General features: G+C 44.3%; 2 protein-coding genes across 2 annotated transcripts in view; both read left to right on the forward strand.

Moving 5' to 3' along the window:
• The window catches only part of LOC126982424 (DE-cadherin-like), a 12776-nt gene extending 4272 nt beyond the window's left edge, over positions 1-8504 (forward strand). Inside the window, exons 2-7 of the mRNA XM_050834470.1 lie at positions 47-85; positions 710-804; positions 1028-1171; positions 3020-3214; positions 6984-7177; positions 8414-8504. Of these exons, the coding sequence (XP_050690427.1) occupies positions 47-85; positions 710-804; positions 1028-1171; positions 3020-3214; positions 6984-7177; positions 8414-8504 (758 nt within the window). The remainder of the gene's footprint in view (positions 1-46; positions 86-709; positions 805-1027; positions 1172-3019; positions 3215-6983; positions 7178-8413) is intronic.
• A 337-nt stretch (positions 8505-8841) lies between these two features.
• On the forward strand, positions 8842-14374 carry LOC126982443 (protocadherin Fat 3-like). The gene is made up of 5 exons (XM_050834487.1): positions 8842-9013; positions 9490-9660; positions 11656-11806; positions 13338-13499; positions 13912-14374. Exons 2-5 carry the CDS (start codon positions 9541-9543, stop codon positions 14106-14108), a joined length of 630 nt encoding a protein of 209 aa, XP_050690444.1. The 5' UTR covers positions 8842-9013; positions 9490-9540; the 3' UTR covers positions 14109-14374.
• Positions 14375-17704: the final 3330 nt, after the last annotated feature.

Genomic DNA, 17704 nt, shown 5'->3' on the forward strand with positions numbered 1-17704 from the left:
AGCCTTGCCCTTCCGTTCTGCTGTTTCCATGCATCACTAATCTCAGCTCTTCCTTCCCACGCTGCCGCAGCTCGCCTCGTCTCAGGTATGAATAATTAAGTCATGCCGTGCGTTGCTGGATTAATAAATGCAACGCGGTGCATATTTTTTTTATTTATTTATTTATTTTTTATTTTGTGTGTGTGTGTGTGTAAAGGAGAATATTTGAAAGAACTTACACTAAAATTGGAAAGGGTTTGTCTGATACAGTTCAGGCCACGGGCGAGAAAGGTTATTAATTGAAGTTTCCTGACGGAATTATTTTTAAAAGCCGAGGTTGAAGAATGTTACGTGAAGAGATTTTTAATGTTGTCTTTCGCTTAAGGTGAGGAAATAAAGTTTTAGAGGCCCGGGTCTGCGTAGTTAATGGACAAATTAGTTTTCGAGACACTGATGGCCACTAAACTTTATAGATCACATTATGAGCCGCAGTAAGTGCTGAAAGTTGAGAAATTTGGAGTTGCTTAACGAGATACTAAGTTTATGCATGAAATGGCTTGAGCTTAAACAAATCATTTTAGAGGGATGATGTTGGAATGTTTCAATATTAACAACTACATTTCTGAGTCATGTTCGACACTGCTGGCAGCATTACAAATAACAACGATAACAATAATGGTAAAAAAATGGTAATAATATACCCCCCTCCCCCCCCCTCTCCACCACCCAGACGACAACGCCCACCGCCCCGTGTTCCCCGACTGCCAGTCCTACGACGACATCCACGTGACGGAGAACGTGACGGCTGGCAGCCCCGTCCTCCTGGTAAAATAGATAGATATATATATATATATATATATATATATATATATATATATATATAGAGAGAGAGAGAGAGAGAGAGAGAGAGAGAGAGAGAGAGAGAGAGAGAGAGAGAGAGAGAGAGAGAGAGAGAGAATGTGAATATCATTTGAAATATGTCATAATTCTTGGATTTTCATATTTTCCTTCTCCTCACCTTCATCTTCCTTTACCTCGTGCCCGCCAGCGCCTGGACCGTGACGGCGAGGACAAAGAGTTCTTCCTGACGGTCATCGCGAAGGACAGTGGCTTGCAGCCCCGCCAGACGTCGTGTTCCTTCAGGGTCGTGGTGGAGGACGTTAACGACAACCCGCCCGTGTTTGACCTGCCGGTGAGTTGACGGCTTCCTGGGGCGGCTGCGGGAGGAGCTTGAAGGACGGTGCCTGTAGGGGTAGGCTTCTGTTTGCTGAGAGTAAAGGGTATGAAGACGAAAGGGTAAAACTATAATCTACAACAACCTTACAAAAAGGATAAATATATAGCAACGGGAGGACCTTAAAAAGCACACTCGCAGGGATAGACGACTTTTTGTTGAAGAGTAAAAGGTACAAAGACGAAAATCTAAAACTGAAAACTGCAACAACCCGACGAAAAGGACCAAAATAAAGGAACGGGAGGACATTAAAGTACACGTGCATAGGTAGGCTTCTGTTTGTTGAGAGTAAAAGTTATCAATTAAGACAAAAGGATAAAACTGAAAACTACAACGATCCTGCGTAGAAGACAAAAATATAGTAAGGGGAGGATCTTGAATGACACTGCCGACGCCGATTAGTTTATGTTTGTTGAGAGTAAAAGATAGAAAGGCGAGAATAAATCTTTGAAAACTGCAACGACCAAACAAAGAGGACAAAAATACAGTAATAATAATTGGGAACTTGCATGAGTCTTTGAACACAGATGAGACATAAAACATGGAAGGATTAATTTATGGTTTAGTAAATACGAGACAATTCATTTATAGCAGAGGATGAAAAGTTGGCCACCAGGAAAATTACGAGCAAGATTAAAGGTGGGCCGTCGTGAAGGCATCGCCCAGACACGTCGCATTTGATCGAGGGAGATGGATGGCCCACATATCTTAGTGCGACTTCGCGAAAGTTGGTTAGACGGGCCTTCTTGCGGGGTCGTTAAGATGAAGTTTTTGGCCCCGGGAACACGTGCTGCTTTTGTCCGAGCTGCATAACTTATAATGGGGGAATGGGCGTAGTTTGAAGTGCCTTATAGTTTAGTTATATCTTGATTGTCTCTGGAGATTAACACAGAGGTGAGATTTAATTAAGACTTGATGGATGCACTGACTCAGAATTTGTAAGTATTTCGAAAAGGGCTAAAACACACACACACACACACACACACACACACACACACACACACACACACACACACACACACACACACGATGGATTGTAAAATTAAACCCTCGCTGAAGTATTGTATCGGGAATAATTTAGTCGAAAGCTGTTATTATGTAGTGGGAGTCAAAGGTGGTAGGAGGGTCGCAATCTCTTAAAGAAGAAGTACTATATATGTATAGCCCCAGAGGGATATTGTGCCTGATTGATTTAGATAGTGATTTATTGCTACTGAGTCTGAAGGTCACCAGGTCATCTCGATCCGACTCAAATACTAGCGAGGTCGTCCAAAGGAAGTACCTGTGGAGGTGAGGGAGAACTATTCGTTTTTTTTTTTTTTTAACGTTCTTTAGTCCTCTTGCTACTCATGTTTTGTGCGACTCAAAGTTTACTGAATCACCTGCAGTTGTGGATGGCTTGAGGCTGATATTCTGTGTATTTTGTGGACAAAACCGCATTATACAGATATATCCATCAACACAGAACAGCTGGAGGAATACTGAGAAAAAGAACGCTGATGAAAGGTTGCATAAATAATTTTGCTGTGATCAAACACACACACACACACACACACACACACATACCGGCGCACGATATGTGTGTGTGTGTGTGTGTGTGTGTTTGTGTTTGTGTGATTTTGGCAGTAGCCTACCCAGAGATCTTGTGACCTCCATGCTCATTCGTGGAGGGTATAGGCTGGCGATCGCGGGTTTATCGCGTGATCAGATAATGGTGAATTACACACAACTCTCGCGTGGTGCAGTGATTTAAGCGCTCGGCTTGCCTGGGTCACCCCCTTCACAACATGTTCCTTCCCACAACAGCGGTACGAGCAGACGCTGGCCACAGACCACAACCCGGCCACCCCGGTGCTCAGGGTCTCCGCCTCTGACCGGGACACAGGTGAGAATGCAAGAATCAATTACCACCTTGAGGGGCACCCGAACCACCTGGAGTTCTTCTACCTAGAGCCTCTGACAGGCGTTCTCACCCTAAAGCGACCTCTTCAACCGACTATGGTGAGTACTGCAAGGGCGGCGGACGAAGAGGCAGGAGGAGATAAGGGTGACGGTTCATGGGAGGCGGCCTGAGAACGGAGGTGAAGAGAGAGGAGAGGATGATGGATGGAAGAAGGAGAGGTCAGAGGGCAGAGGAAAGGGTGAAAAGGAGGGAAGAAGAGGAGTGTTATGGAAGGAAGTGTTGTGTATAGGGCTTGTGGTTTTATATCAAGTCACATTGGTATGGTACTTGTTTTTAATAGATAATGTGACGAGTAGAGATACAGAATAATGCATAACTAGTTGCATGCAGAGAATGTATTGGCAGTTGGCAGACACATTGATAGAATGAAAGTAACATGATAGGGAAAAAGATAGATAGATATTTAGTTTCGTTGTAATGATTGGCAAGCAATAAATATTGATAAATTGATAGACAGATACGAATACATAGATAGAGAGAGAGAGAGAGAGAGAGAGAGAGAGAGAGAGAGAGAGAGAGAGAGAGATGAACGGAATCAATGAGAATTTCAGGTAAAGGTCGTGAAAAGAGCGACTCTTAGTGTGCTAATAATCATATTGGAATTTTGAAGGTTACGGAGTGGCATCTGGACCGACTCAAAGGTCACGCACATTAAATTTTCTGATGCATATTTTGATTTTTTTTTTTTAATATTTCTCTATTTTTGTGTTCATTCTCTTCGTCTGGTTCCTTGATTCCTTGATTCTTGTTTTCTCTCTTCTCGGCTCCTTGATTTCTTCCTCTTCGTCTGGTTCCTTGATTGCTTGCTTCTCTTTTCCTGTTTTCTTTCTTCTCGGCTCCTTGATTTCTTTCTCTTCGTTTGCTTCCTTGATTGCTTGCTTCTCTTTTCCTGTTTTCTTTCTTCTCGGCTCCTTGATTTCTTTCTCTTCGTTTGCTTCCTTGATTGCTTGCTTCTCTTTTCCTGTTTTCATCCTCCTCGTCTCTTTCCTTGATTCCTAGCTTTTCTATTTTTGTTTTCTTTCTCTTCGTCTACTTCCTTGTTTCCTGTTTTTTTCTTTCTTTTTCCTTCCTTTCTTCTCTGCCTCTTTATTTCTTCTTTTTTTCCGCCCGATCTCCTGTCTTGCTTCCTAACTTTTTTTCTTCTTTTTTTCTTTTTACTTTCTTGCTTCTCTGCTTTATTTGTTTGTTTCTTCGTCTTTCTTTTTCTGTCTTATTCCTCTCCTTCCTTCGTCCCTTCCTCTCTGCTTTCCTCTCATTCTTCCATCTTCCATTCATCCTTCAGCTTTTCCTTTATTTCCTTTGTGTCTTCTTTCACATTTCCTTCATTCCATCCTTTCTATGTTTTATTCTTTCCATCCCATCCTTCCCATTTTCTCTTTCTTCGTTCATCACCCCCCCCCCAGGCAAACTCCCAGATCTTCCTCGTTTGTTTGTTTCTCTTCTTCCTTCGCCCCATCCTCTCTGCTTTTCTTTCATTCTTCCATCTTTTTTCCTTCAACTTGTGTTTTATTTTCTTTCTCTCCCCTTTCATATTTCCTTCATTCCATCCTTCCCATTTTCCTTCATTCCATCCTTCCCATTTTTCTTCTCTCCATCCTTCCCATTTTCCTTCATTCCATCCTTCCCATTTTCCTTCATTCCATCCTTCCCATTTTCCTTCATTCCATCCTTCCCATTTTCCTTCATTCCATCCTTCCCATTTTCCTTCATTCCATCCTTCCCATTTTCCTTCATTCCATCCTTCCCATTTTTCTTCTCTCCATCCTTCCCATTTTCCTTCATTCCATCCTTCCCATTTTCCTTCATTCCATCCTTCCCATTTTTCTTCTCTCCATCCTTCCCATTTTCCTTCATTCCATCCTTCCCATTTTCCTTCATTCCATCCTTCCCATTTTCCTTCATTCCATCCTTCCCATTTTTCTTCTCTCCATCCTTCCCATTTTCCTTCATTCCATCCTTCCCATTTTTCTTCTCTCCATCCTTCCCATTTTCCTTCATTCCATCCTTCCCATTTTACTTCTCTCCATCCTTCCCATTTTACTTCATTCCATCCTTCCCATTTTCCGTCATTCCATCCTTCCCATTTTCCTTCATTCCATCCTTCCCATTTTTCTTCATTCCATCCTTCCCATTTTCCTTCATTCCATCCTTCCCATTTTTCTTCATTCCATCCTTCCCATTTTCCTTCATTCCATCCTTCCCATTTTCCTTCATTCCATCCTTCCCATTTTCCTTCATTCCATCCTTCCCATTTTACTTCTCTCCATCCTTCCCATTTTCCTTCATTCCATCCTTCCCATTTTTCTTCTCTCCATCCTTCCCATTTTCCTTCATTCCATCCTTCCCATTTTTCTTCTCTCCATCCTTCCCATTTTTCTTCTCTCCATCCTTCCCATTTTCCTTCATTCCATCCTTCCCATTTTTCTTCTCTCCATCCTTCCCATTTTTCTTCTCTCCATCCTTCCCATTTTACTTCATTCCATCCTTCCCATTTTTCTTCTCTCCATCCTTCCCATTTTTCTTCTCTCCATCCTTCCCATTTTTCTTCTTTCCATCCTTCCCATTTTTCTTCTCTCCATCCTTCCCATTTTCCTTCATTCCATCCTTCCCATTTTTCTTCTCTCCATCCTTCCCATTTTCTTCTCTCCATCCTTCCCATTTTTCTTCTCTCCATCCTTCCCATTTTTCTTCATTCCATCCTTCCCATTTTTCTTCTTTCCATCCTTCCCATTTTTCTTCTCTCCATCCTTCCCATTTTTCTTCTCTCCATCCTTCCCATTTTCCTTCATTCCATCCTTCCCATTTTTCTTCTCTCCATCCTTCCCATTTTTCTTCTCTCCATCCTTCCCATTTTCCTTCATTCCATCCTTCCCATTTTTCTTCTCTCCATCCTTCCCATTTTTCTTCTCTCCATCCTTCCCATTTTCCTTCATTCCATCCTTCCCATTTTTCTTCTTTCCATCCTTCCCATTTTTCTTCTCTCCATCCTTCCCATTTTTCTTCTCTACATCCTTCCCATTTTTCTTCTCTCCATCCTTCCCATTTTCCTTCATTCCATCCTTCCCATTTTTCTTCTCTCCATCCTTCCCATTTTTCTTCTCTCCATCCTTCCCATTTTTCTTCTTTCCATCCTTCCCATTTTTCTTCATTCCATCCTTCCCATTTTTCTTCTTTCCATCCTTCCCATTTTTCTTCTTTCCATCCTTCCCATTTTTCTTCTCTCCATCCTTCCCATTTTTCTTCTCTCCATCCTTCCCATTTTTCTTCTTTCCATCCTTCCCATTTTTCTTCTTTCCATCCTTCCCATTTTTCTTCTTTCCATCCTTCCCATTTTCCTTCATTCCATCCTTCCCATTTTTCTTCTTTCCATCCTTCCCATTTTCCTTCATTCCATCCTTCCCATTTTTCTTCTCTCCATCCTTCCCATTTTTCTTCTCTCCATCCTTCCCATTTTTCTTCTTTCCATCCTTCCCATTTTTCTTCATTCCATCCTTCCCATTTTCCTTCATTCCATCCTTCCCATTTTTCTTCTTTCCATCCTTCCCATTTTTCTTCTTTCCATCCTTCCCATTTTCCTTCATTCCATCCTTCCCATTTTCCTTCATTCCATCCTTCCCATTTTCCTTCATTCCATCCTTCCCATTTTTCTTCTTTCCATCCTTCCCATTTTTCTTCTCTCCATCCTTCCCATTTTCCTTCATTCCATCCTTCCCATTTTCCTTCATTCCATCCTTCCCATTTTTCTTCATTCCATCCTTCCAGTTTCCCTTTCTTCCTTCATCACTCCCCCCCCCCTCTCCCCCTTAGGCCAACACCCAGATCTTCCACGTGCGGGTGCGAGCGGTGGGAGGCACGCCGTCCCTGTGGTCCACGGCGCCAGTCACGATCAAGGTGGTGTCCTCGGGGGAGCTGCCGCCTACTGTGGTCGGCCAACACCCCCGGCAGCCCGCCATCCCGGAGAACACCACAGAGAACACGGAGGTGGTGGTGCTGTGTGCGAGGTGAGGGGCAGGGGAGGGGAGGGGAAGGGAGAGTAAGGGAGGGGAGAAAATGCGGGTGGTGGTACTGTGTGAGAGGTGAGGGGAATGGAAGGGAAGAGGTACGTAGGGTACGGGAGGAGAGGGGAAAAAAGGAAAAGGGAGGGAAGGACTGAAAATATGGGTGGTGGCGTTGCGTGCGAGATGAGAGGTAGGGGAGGGGAGAGAAAGGGAAGGGAGAGGAGGGAAGGAGAGGGGAGGAAAGGGGAGGGGGGAACACATAGGTGGTGGTGGTGTGTTTGTGAGTGAGTGGTGCAGTAACAGAGCCCTCAAAATAAATTATGTCTTTGAATGTAGTAAGGGACATGCACTGCAGACGAATAGGGGGTCAAAGTGGTAGCTGAAGTGAGAGCAAAGTGAAAAGAAAAAAAAACTCAATGGGACAATGCCGGAGCTACAATAAAGGGACTCCGTTGTGATTACAAAAGCAAAACAAGAACCAAAACAAACATCACCTACTACTACAGTGCCTCTTAAGATCGCAGACGTGAAGGAACGCCAATAGGTTGAAATCTCACAGACTCACAGTGAAGAAACAAAACTCTCAGGCGTTTTGACAGATGCTGTAACTCCAAAACTGATATGGCGAGGATAGTGGGAGTGTAGAGGCGAGTGTCAACCCGTACCATTGGGGGCCGGGGCGTTATGATTCCCATTAAGAGAGTGAATGTGTCATCAGCTGGCGGGTCGTGGCAGATTGGTTCCTGTCACGTGGGGATGGTGGCGGCGGAGGCTGGCAGGGTGGTTATTTTCCCGCCATCCCCAGAACCATTTCCTGGCCTCGCTGCTCGTGGCGTTTAAAAAGAAAAGAGGAAGAGCTGGCGCCGGAAGGCAGAGGGAATGACGGGCTGGTGGTGAAGTCTGAAGTTTTTCTGACAAAGGAACACTGTAAGAGATGCTGTGATGGATGCTGGAAACATTATTATTGGTGGGTAATCTTACACACACACACACACACACAACAACAACAACAACAACAACAACAACAACAACAACAACACACACACACACACACACACACACACACACACACACACACACACATCCCTCAACTCTCTCTCTCTCTCTCACACACACACTCACACACACACACACACACACACACACACCCCATCTCTCTCTCTCTCTCTCTCTCTCTCTTCATCCTTACACAGCACTTATCCCCGCCTCTGTTCTTTCTATTATTTTTTTCTGTTCTAGATCGAACCTCGCGGACTCTCCCAGTGTTTACTTCACTCGTGAACGGCGACACGCCGGACACCAACCTGAGGGCACATTTGCCATCAGGTGAGTACTCGCCAGCGTAATGGGTTTTCACTGTGTTATTGCAGTTTCTGTAATGGATTTTTTTTTTTAAGTTGGCTTATTTTTATTTACCTATTCACCCTACGATATAATTATTTTAATATTTTTGTGGTATCCCAACTACGTTGCATGTGATCTCTCCTATTATCAGAGTATAATTTACTAACCCTACCTTTTGTGCTTCAAATATTAAAGTTTATTCATTTAATGAATGTGCCCAATTTTATATATTTTTTATTTTACAATAATAATATATATAAAAATACTTTTCAGTTAAATTTCCCTATATTTCAATCGTTTTATGTTTTTTTTTCTACCCGTGCTCCGTTTTTATCTGTCCCTCCACGTCACCGCTCTTCTCCCTCCCTCAGAAGACGGCTGCCTGACCAGCAAAGCTCTGTCTGCGGGGACAGCGCCGGCGTCACCGTCTTCGTGGCCACGCGAACCCTCGACTACGAGTTCGTCCAGCTTTACAAACTCAACCTGCAGATTGTGGTGAGTGGCCGGCCGAGAGTTGGCGTAGCAGTTGCCTTAATATGAAGTAACAAGTATACTCCCACCACTGCGAGTTTGTCCAGACCTACAGACTTTACCTGCAGGTAGTGAATGGCACCGATGTAGTGTAGTAACTCTAGCTGTCCAAGCTCAAGCTGTGGCTAGTGATGAGTGGACGGCGGAGACGCGGCGTAGTTGTCGTTGGTAGCAATATGACAAGACTAGTCGATGAGGTTACTTTTCCTCCTGTCTTTGTATGTCTATCTAGATTCATGTATGTATAATATTTATGGATGTATGCGTGTACGTTACAGGGACACAACACATTGGCAATCAAACTAAAAGAAAAGCAACTCCATGAATCACGTATAATCACTAAATCACTCTTTAACGATATTTTTTTTGTGTGTGTGACTTCCGAGTTTTTTCATTGTATCATATTCGCCCATAATCACAGAACTCCTGCGTTGCCGCAGAACGAGCGCAACGCCCGCCTGGAGCAGCAGGTCTTGGTCACCATTGTGGACATGAACGACAACGCGCCGCTGCTGCAGCCCTTCGACGGCGCGGTGCTGGAGAACACGGACAGCACGCTCATCACCACCATCCAGGCCGTGGACAAGGACGCCTCCCCAGAGTACAGGAAGGTGTGTGAATCCCTCCACACTCTGCCTCCTCCAACCCTTCCACCCCCTCCACCCCTGCTTCCTCCTGTCTCTCCACCCTGCCTCGTCCAGTCTCTCCACCCCTGCCTCCTCCAGTCTCCACCCCCTTCCTCCCTCTTCCCCTCATCGCCGTGAACACCTCCCCGAAGTACAGACTAACTTGTGACTCCCAAATGGCCTGTCTCGCCTTCTTCCGGCTCCGAATCCCTCTGCTTTCCTCCTCTTCTCCTTAAACCCCTACTTCTACCCCTCATTCCCTCGACGCCCCTTCTTCACCCCCTCCCTCGTCCTCTTCCTCCTCCTCCCTCCAGGTTCTGCTTAACCCCAGGTCCTTCCCCTTCGTGTCTCTATCATCTTTCTAATATTGATATGTCCATCACCTCCTCCCATCCTGGCTCAGACAGGATGATCAATTCCCCCTGCCGTCTAGCCATGGCTCTGCTGCTACGTCTTTTACCTTCACCTCGCCTTACCTCCCACTACTTTTCTCCCTTCACCTCACCTTTCTTCCTACTACTCCTTCCCCTGCCACCTCACCTGCTCCTTCCTCCTTATACCATACTCCTCTTTCCGTGTCTACTTTACCCGATACTTCTCACCTTACCTGCTGTTACTTCTTCCTTCTCCACCTCGCCATACCTACTACTGCTCCTTCCCCCTACACCATACCTGCTACCACTACTTCCACATCCACCTTACCTGCTATTTCCCTTTTCACCTTCCCTGCTACTACGTCTTCCTTCTTCACCTTACCTTACCTGCTGATGCCCGTCCCCTCTCCACCTCACCTTCTACCGTCCTCCGCCCTTCTACCCTATTTGCCACTACTCCTTCCCCTTCCACCTTACCATCTCCTACCCCTTCCTTCCCTCCACCTTAAATCTTTCATATTTAGTGTCATTTCCATGGCAGGAGTGAGGGAAGGGTGTGGGTATGTGCATGTCGTCTTGATGAATTGCTGGGTCTGCCGCCGCGATGGATGGCAGGATTAAACACATTTGCCACAACAGGGAATCGATGCGAGGACGGATGGAAGGGTGGACGGACAGGGAAGGGAAGTCAAAGGTAGGAAAGGTAAGGTAAGGGGAGGTATACGTGTCCATGGGGTGGGGTTCGTCGTGGCGAAACTAATGACACAGCTGCGGTCTCCCACTAGTCGATGGCTTGTATAATGGGCCATTCACTGACCACCTTCCTCCACCCTGATGATGGGAACGATTTGTCAGTGCGTGGTGGAAATGTTTCATCCTTCCAGCCTTGACGTAGCAGGGTTTTTTTTCGTTATTCTTTTACCGTAGAGGAAACAGCTCAAGGGCAAAAAACAAAAAAAGACAAGAAAAATAGCCCGCAGAAAAAAGAAATCTAAAAAGCCTGACCGGTGGCTGTTTTAGATTTTTTCTCGGTGTTTTTGCTCAGTTGAAGCGTGAGTGTGTGCCCTGATTTTAAACCGTTTTGAAGTTTTACTCGTTTTTCACTGGTTGCGTACTTTTTGTGTGGTTTATCACTGACGCACATCATCTAGCTCTTCAATCTAACTGTTCTAATGACGAGTGTATCTTTGCCTTTCAATGGAAATACTTAGAAAAGACAATAAAAAGCCCCAATCTCAAAGTTCTCAAAAGTCAGCGCCTGAATGTGATTTCCTTTTTCTCTGGTTTACAAGTTTAAACTTTATGTGGTGATTTGTAATGATGAAATTGCAAAAGTTGTAATACACTTACAAAAGAATATAAAAAAAGTCTGCCTCGTGCCGTCTTTTCCTCCCTGTGACTTTACACTGTCAGTATCACATTTCATTGTAATAATTCTCATGTACAAAAGTCAACAAAGAAAATAAGAAGCGTTGAGTGTTAAGATATTCGTATTTTTTTCTTATAATCCTGCTTCGTTACAAAATAAATAAAAAAAAAGTCGGCACGTGATTTTGTGAATTCCATTACTTCACTTTTCTTTTTCTTTCTCTGTTGTCGTCGGCAGCTCACGTACTCGTTCGACGCCACGGCCTCCCACGACGTGATCACCAAGTTCACCCTCAAGACCAACGGGGAGCTGTGGACGACGGGACCGCTGGACCGGGAGGAGGTGAGCCAGTACCGCGTGCCCATCCAGGTGACCGACGGCGTGCCAGGTGAGTCAGTGATCAGTAAGAGGCTTCCATTCCAAAAGTAGGAGATACACACTAGACACTCAAGGATCAGCCCTTCTTAGGCGTCTTTCCTAAACTTTTTAATAATAAATATCAGGCGAAAGTTTCTTCCAACGAAAATTAATTAGATAAGTTTCCGTGCTCATCCTCGGCGCCAAGATTCAGGGACACTTTTATTCATATATATTTTGCCTTTTTTTTTAATGTCTCAATTTGCTTTCCTTATTATTATGTGTGTGGTCCTGTAGCATCGAACTTCCTAATCTACCCAGTAAGTTATAACTAGGTCTATATCCGCGGCACGTTTGATTATAATGCCGATCTTTTTTTTTTTTTTTTCTCTATTTAAAATTGGTCCTTGTTTTCCTTGGACCGCAAACACATGTGCCTCCTTGCGTGATGCTCTGTAGCACCGAAGCATTCTGTATGCGTCATAAATATCTGTAAGTGTTTTTAAACCCTTTGAACGCGCTAGTGCCCGACAGACGCTCGCTGTAGTAACATAACGTAACCGTTCGGATCGATACTCTCTACCGATTTGCATTGATCGACATGTTTTTCTCCTTCAGGTAATAGCGATAATAAATTTCATGGCTCTAAATTATCCCGGTTTTTATACATATTTGTGAACGTTTTAGAATTCTGAGAAAAAAAATAATAGTATGAGCTTCCACCTTAAAAAAAAAAAAAACTTAATTGTGATTGCAACTCATTGGGAAATCTTACATAAAAACAGCGTAGACTTTTGTTCCAAAATATTCCATAGTGGATCAGCATCATGCAGCGAGCAAGCTGATAGAGAGGCAGATATGACCTGTACGACTCAGTAATCTTTAGTATACGCGTCACCGTGCGTCATTCACCAGTAAGTGCGGCTACAGGCTTCACAGCACACCTACGCTCATACAGGATGCATGCAGCCGTTATTATTCTTTGATTTTTTCTTATTTCCTGGAATCGTGTCTGGGTGGTGAAACAGTTTTCTCCATCGGTAGCATAAAAATATTCACCGTCACCAACAACACCATCACCAACACACACACACACACACACACACACACACACACACACACACACACACACGCAGGCCGGATTCTTTCCGTTGACTAGGAGTGGTTACTGTCCCCCCTTGAGCAAGGGGGATGGGGTGTGTAATGTGTGAGGTCCTGGCAGTACCCGGAGATCGACGAAATGAGCATTCACTTGCTCGTGTCGGGAGGGTACCTGCTGGCGAAAGCGAGTCCAACTCGTGATCAGGCCGTGGTGAATTACACACACACACAAAAAAAAAAAAGTACCCCACCCCCAAATACACACAAGGATCACAATCATGGCCACCTCCACAAGCAGCAATAGAACTATATCACCACCTTTGAAACTAAGTTACAGCCCCCGTTTCCTTTATCTATGGAAGCAGCGGGAAATATCTTTATCCTATACATATAAAACTGCGTAGTTGTATGTCTCCTCACACCATATACAATAAACGTCCGTCTGGCTCCGTCCCCTCCAGATCACGAGCGCATGACCACCTACTGGATCACGGTGCAGGACCTCAACGACGTGGCGCCCCAGTTCGACCTCTCGCAGGGGGTGTACGAGGTACAGCTGCCCGAGAACAGGGAAGCCGGCAAGCCCACGGGGATACGCCTGGCCGTAGATGACCAGGACATAGGTGAGGCACCAACTAACGGTTAGGAAGTGTGAAGTTCAGGGGCAGTTGTAAGGGCAGGGTGATACGAAGAGTGAGACATCTACAAACTAAAAAGAAATGGGAGAGTATGGGTGAAATAATGAAAAAGATGGTAGTGCGTGTCTGTTGCCTGGTGTGGGTTATGTGTCTGCTAATGCGTGTTAAGGGCCAGACGGTTCAGAAGATTTGTGTTGGAGTGGAAATAGTTCATGGCATATGTTGGTAAATGGAGGTCCGAGTTTCTCGCAAAAAATGTATGAAAAAAATCAACAATAACTGTCTACTCTATAATTCATACATATGTACTTGCTTGTGCACAATATCAAAGGCTCATTCAGGACATTTAACGATTTCCTTTCGACGTTATTAATATCTTTCTTTTCTTTCCTTCCAGTCAATCACTTCACGTTCGAAATCGTCGAGGGAAATGAAGAGAGAAAATTCCGGATCGACCCGCTGGTGAACAAGCCGCTGGACTACGACTACCCCGTGATGGACCGAAACGTGAGTCCCCTTGTAGGGATAACTAGCTTGAGGGGTGCCGGGCTTATATTAGGCAGTCTCCCAGTACCCTTGGCGGCTAGGGCGTGAGGACTTCCTTGTTTACCGTAGTCCCACCAGTGAAGTAACTTTAGTCTTTGCACTGCTGGCTGAATGGTGCCTGATGGGGAAAATATCAAACCCTGAGCGTGGATTTGATGTTTTTATGACGTCAGTAAAGTATTTATGAGAGTTCGGGATTTTTATATTTTGTAGCTAGGGCGCGAGCAATACCAAACACGGGGTAGTTATTTTCATGATGTTATTATGGTATTCATGGGTGTTTGGGACCTTTTGGAGCTGAGCCACGATTTACGTGCTGGGTTTGTTTGTAAAAAAACAAAGCTACATTTCCACAATTAGTCCCTTCTCCCAATCGTTTTCAATCGGGTGTTAGCATGGCATTTATGAGTATTCCGAGTATATAAGGAGGGAATATAGTTTAAAAAAGACGTGGTAAACTCTGATTTGGATACATACAGATAATTTTCCAGTGACGTTACCACGCACCAAACAAACAAACAAACATAAAAATGCGCTTGGACGTCATCTACGCTCAGTTCCCGTGCAGAGGTTTACATCTTAAAGCTAATTTGGCTGCTAAAGCACTTAACAACGAACAGAAGGATTTTGGAGTGTTGTAAGCAGTCTGCGTATATATTTATGCACGAGAAAGAGAGGAAATAAATGCCACACACTTCTGCTAACAGTGAAGATGGTTGTTGTACGTTTTTTGGGTGTGGACTGAACCGAGGTAAAGGCACGCCACTGCACCCTCCGTCACTACCTCAGCACCATCCTCGTAGTAGTTGATTGATTGAGTGTGTGTGTGTGTGTGTGTGTGTGTGTGTGTGTGTGTGTGTGTGTGTGTGTGTGTGTGTGTGTGTGTGTGATAGAGTATCATTGTAAAGAAAAAAAATGGGTAAGTGTGGGTGAGTTTCGTCTGGTGAGTCCCCCTCCCACCAGTACACTGCTATTCTACTACGCACACACACACACACACACACACACACACACACACACACAAAGTACCGGGGTTCGATTCCACGACCGGGTGGAGATAAGTTAGGTTTCTCTTTCACGTGTAGCCCCTGTTCATCTAGCAGTGAGTAGGTACGCGACGTAGGGCGAGGAGTTGCGACCTCGTTGTCGCGGTGATCGGTCACTGAGCTCCTTCCGCAGGGGAACGTCTGGCTGTCTCGAGAGAGACCCGCAGCAGACCAAGAGGTGAATTACACACGCACGCACACACGCGCGCACGCACACACACACACACACACACACACACACTCTCTCTCTCTCTCTCTCGGTATGTTCAGGGGCGTCCGCAGCAGTTTTTCAAGAGTGGGGTCAGAGTCAATATGTTTTAGGTCCTATACATATATACATCAAATTTTATGTTTTCCTTGGTGAACCACAAGGCAATGGCACACACAGTTTCCCAATAACTGTTGCACCAGGTGTCCTCCTGAGGCTTTGAAAAATATGAATTCTGTTAAAACTTGCTAACGAAAGTGTGAATGGAATATATCAGATTTCCTATGGGTGGGGTGGGGGGCATCTGTCCTTTTTCCCCGGCCCCTCCGACGCCCATCTCTATCTCTCTCTCTCTCTCTCACTAGCGCGCGCGCAATTAATCAAATATGTATAAATATCACCACAAGTTGTGTCCAGAAGGGCACATCTGTTGTGTGCCATTGTGTGAAGGCTTTTTATAGATGCCCGGTGATTCTACACGGATCCACACCTAGATTACGGCACTTGACTGTATGTTTTGCTCTCTAATTCTCTGACTTTGCACTATGGGTGTATGGTGGCTGATCTGTGTCAGTCCCATTAGTACTGTCCTTGTGAAACATAGTATACAGCCAAGAGAAACAAAAGGTATCGGAATGAATAAACAATTCATCATGTCGGGTACCAGCCGAGCAGTAAAACAAATGCCACCGAGCGCGAAAATCCGTATAATTATATATTAATATTGTGTGAGATACTCTACTGCTCTTGTAGCCTCAATAATGCAGGAACACCACCAACTGTAGAAGGATGAAAGATAAATCGGGGAGGGAAGGAAGGCAGCCATGACGGCCAAATATTTTTTTCGAACCTCATGCTTTTATTATGTGAAAATAATTTAGTAAACACTAATATACTTGATTAAAAGTACAACGAATTATTTTAATAGTAATGATTCTACTACTGCTTCTGATAATAATGATACTAGAAATGATAATAATGATAATAGCAATGACAATAATAATAATAATAATAATAATAATGATGATGATGATGATGATGATAATTATAATAATAATTATAAATTATCTTTATTATTATTATTATTATTATTATTATTATTATTATTATTATGATTATCATTATTATTATTATAATAAGGGTAATAGTACACTTGGGTGTATCTCTCCCAGGATAGCGGAGATAGGTGAGACAAGGGAAAGGGGGCGGCGGGCTACAGGTATACAGGAGCTGGTCGGGACGTTATAGATAAATGAAAGTACTATACATCTTAGCTTTCGACCCCGAAAGATTGACCTTTCATGAACTCTCCCTTTTGTTCCCCAGCCATTTATCGATCCCTTGATGGTCCCCATCGACCCCCGGGGTCTTTCTTAACCCTTTGGAGGACCTTTTTTACAGTAAAGGAATCAGCTCCAGGGCTTACAAAAAAAGCTTGCTAAGCGCTGCTTCCACAGAGAAAAAAGTGAAAGCAATCAAGCGGAGTATGTGTATATAGGCACACACTTCATACATAAATATTCCTATCAAGCCAAACTCATCGAGCCTACCAACACAGCTGATACCTAAATGAAATAATCAAATCACCACGCATCTTCCAAGAGCTTTGTGAGTGGAGGAACAAGCGAACAACTCTTAGGTAATTGTTTCAGTGGTCTCGCTTGCTCTGTCGAGCTCAAACTGAACCACTGAACCACTGACCCCAGTGCTTCAGTTAGTCAGTGTGGCGTAGCCTTGTCGACTGTGCGGTGCCAAAACTGCTATGTGTGCCCATTACTGCTATGGGGATTGCGGTGTAAGTACTGAGGTGCTGGTGGTTATTAATGTCTGTGCTGCATAAAGACCGACTCGCACAAACACTTGTCAGGCATGGTTTGCTTCCATCTCCGACATCCTTGCTCACGACACCACACGCTCACCGCGAGATGGCAGCTGGTGCACCGAGCACCCAGCACCACATTATCAGTGTTGACAATCAAATCAAGGTGGCAAACATAATCAAATTACTAAAGGGCACTAGTAATCCCATAAAGAAGCATACATACTGAAGATTTTTTGTGTGTGTGCAGAGTACAGTAGCATTTTTAATTAAAAAAATTCCTGTCAAGATGGTCATCTTGAATGGATGAAGTTCCTGAACCACACCAGTGAAAACCTGCAGCAGCTTGTGTTCTGTGTGGTCAGCATATTCTGTCCCAGACGCACCTGTGGCATTGTACCGTCACATAAAATTGTACGACCGCGTCTCGGTGAGGTTTGTGTGTTGCTGTGTTAAGGATTAATATATCATTGCTGCTGCTCTGTGATGTTATTCTGGGTCGATACAAGCCTGGATAGATCTCTTCTCACTTAGTATTTTATTATAATGTGTACATTGCATACAGAAGGTA

This window comes from Eriocheir sinensis, chromosome 51 (assembly GCF_024679095.1).
Source record: "Eriocheir sinensis breed Jianghai 21 chromosome 51, ASM2467909v1, whole genome shotgun sequence".
In the NCBI taxonomy this organism is placed as follows: domain Eukaryota; kingdom Metazoa; phylum Arthropoda; class Malacostraca; order Decapoda; family Varunidae; genus Eriocheir; species Eriocheir sinensis.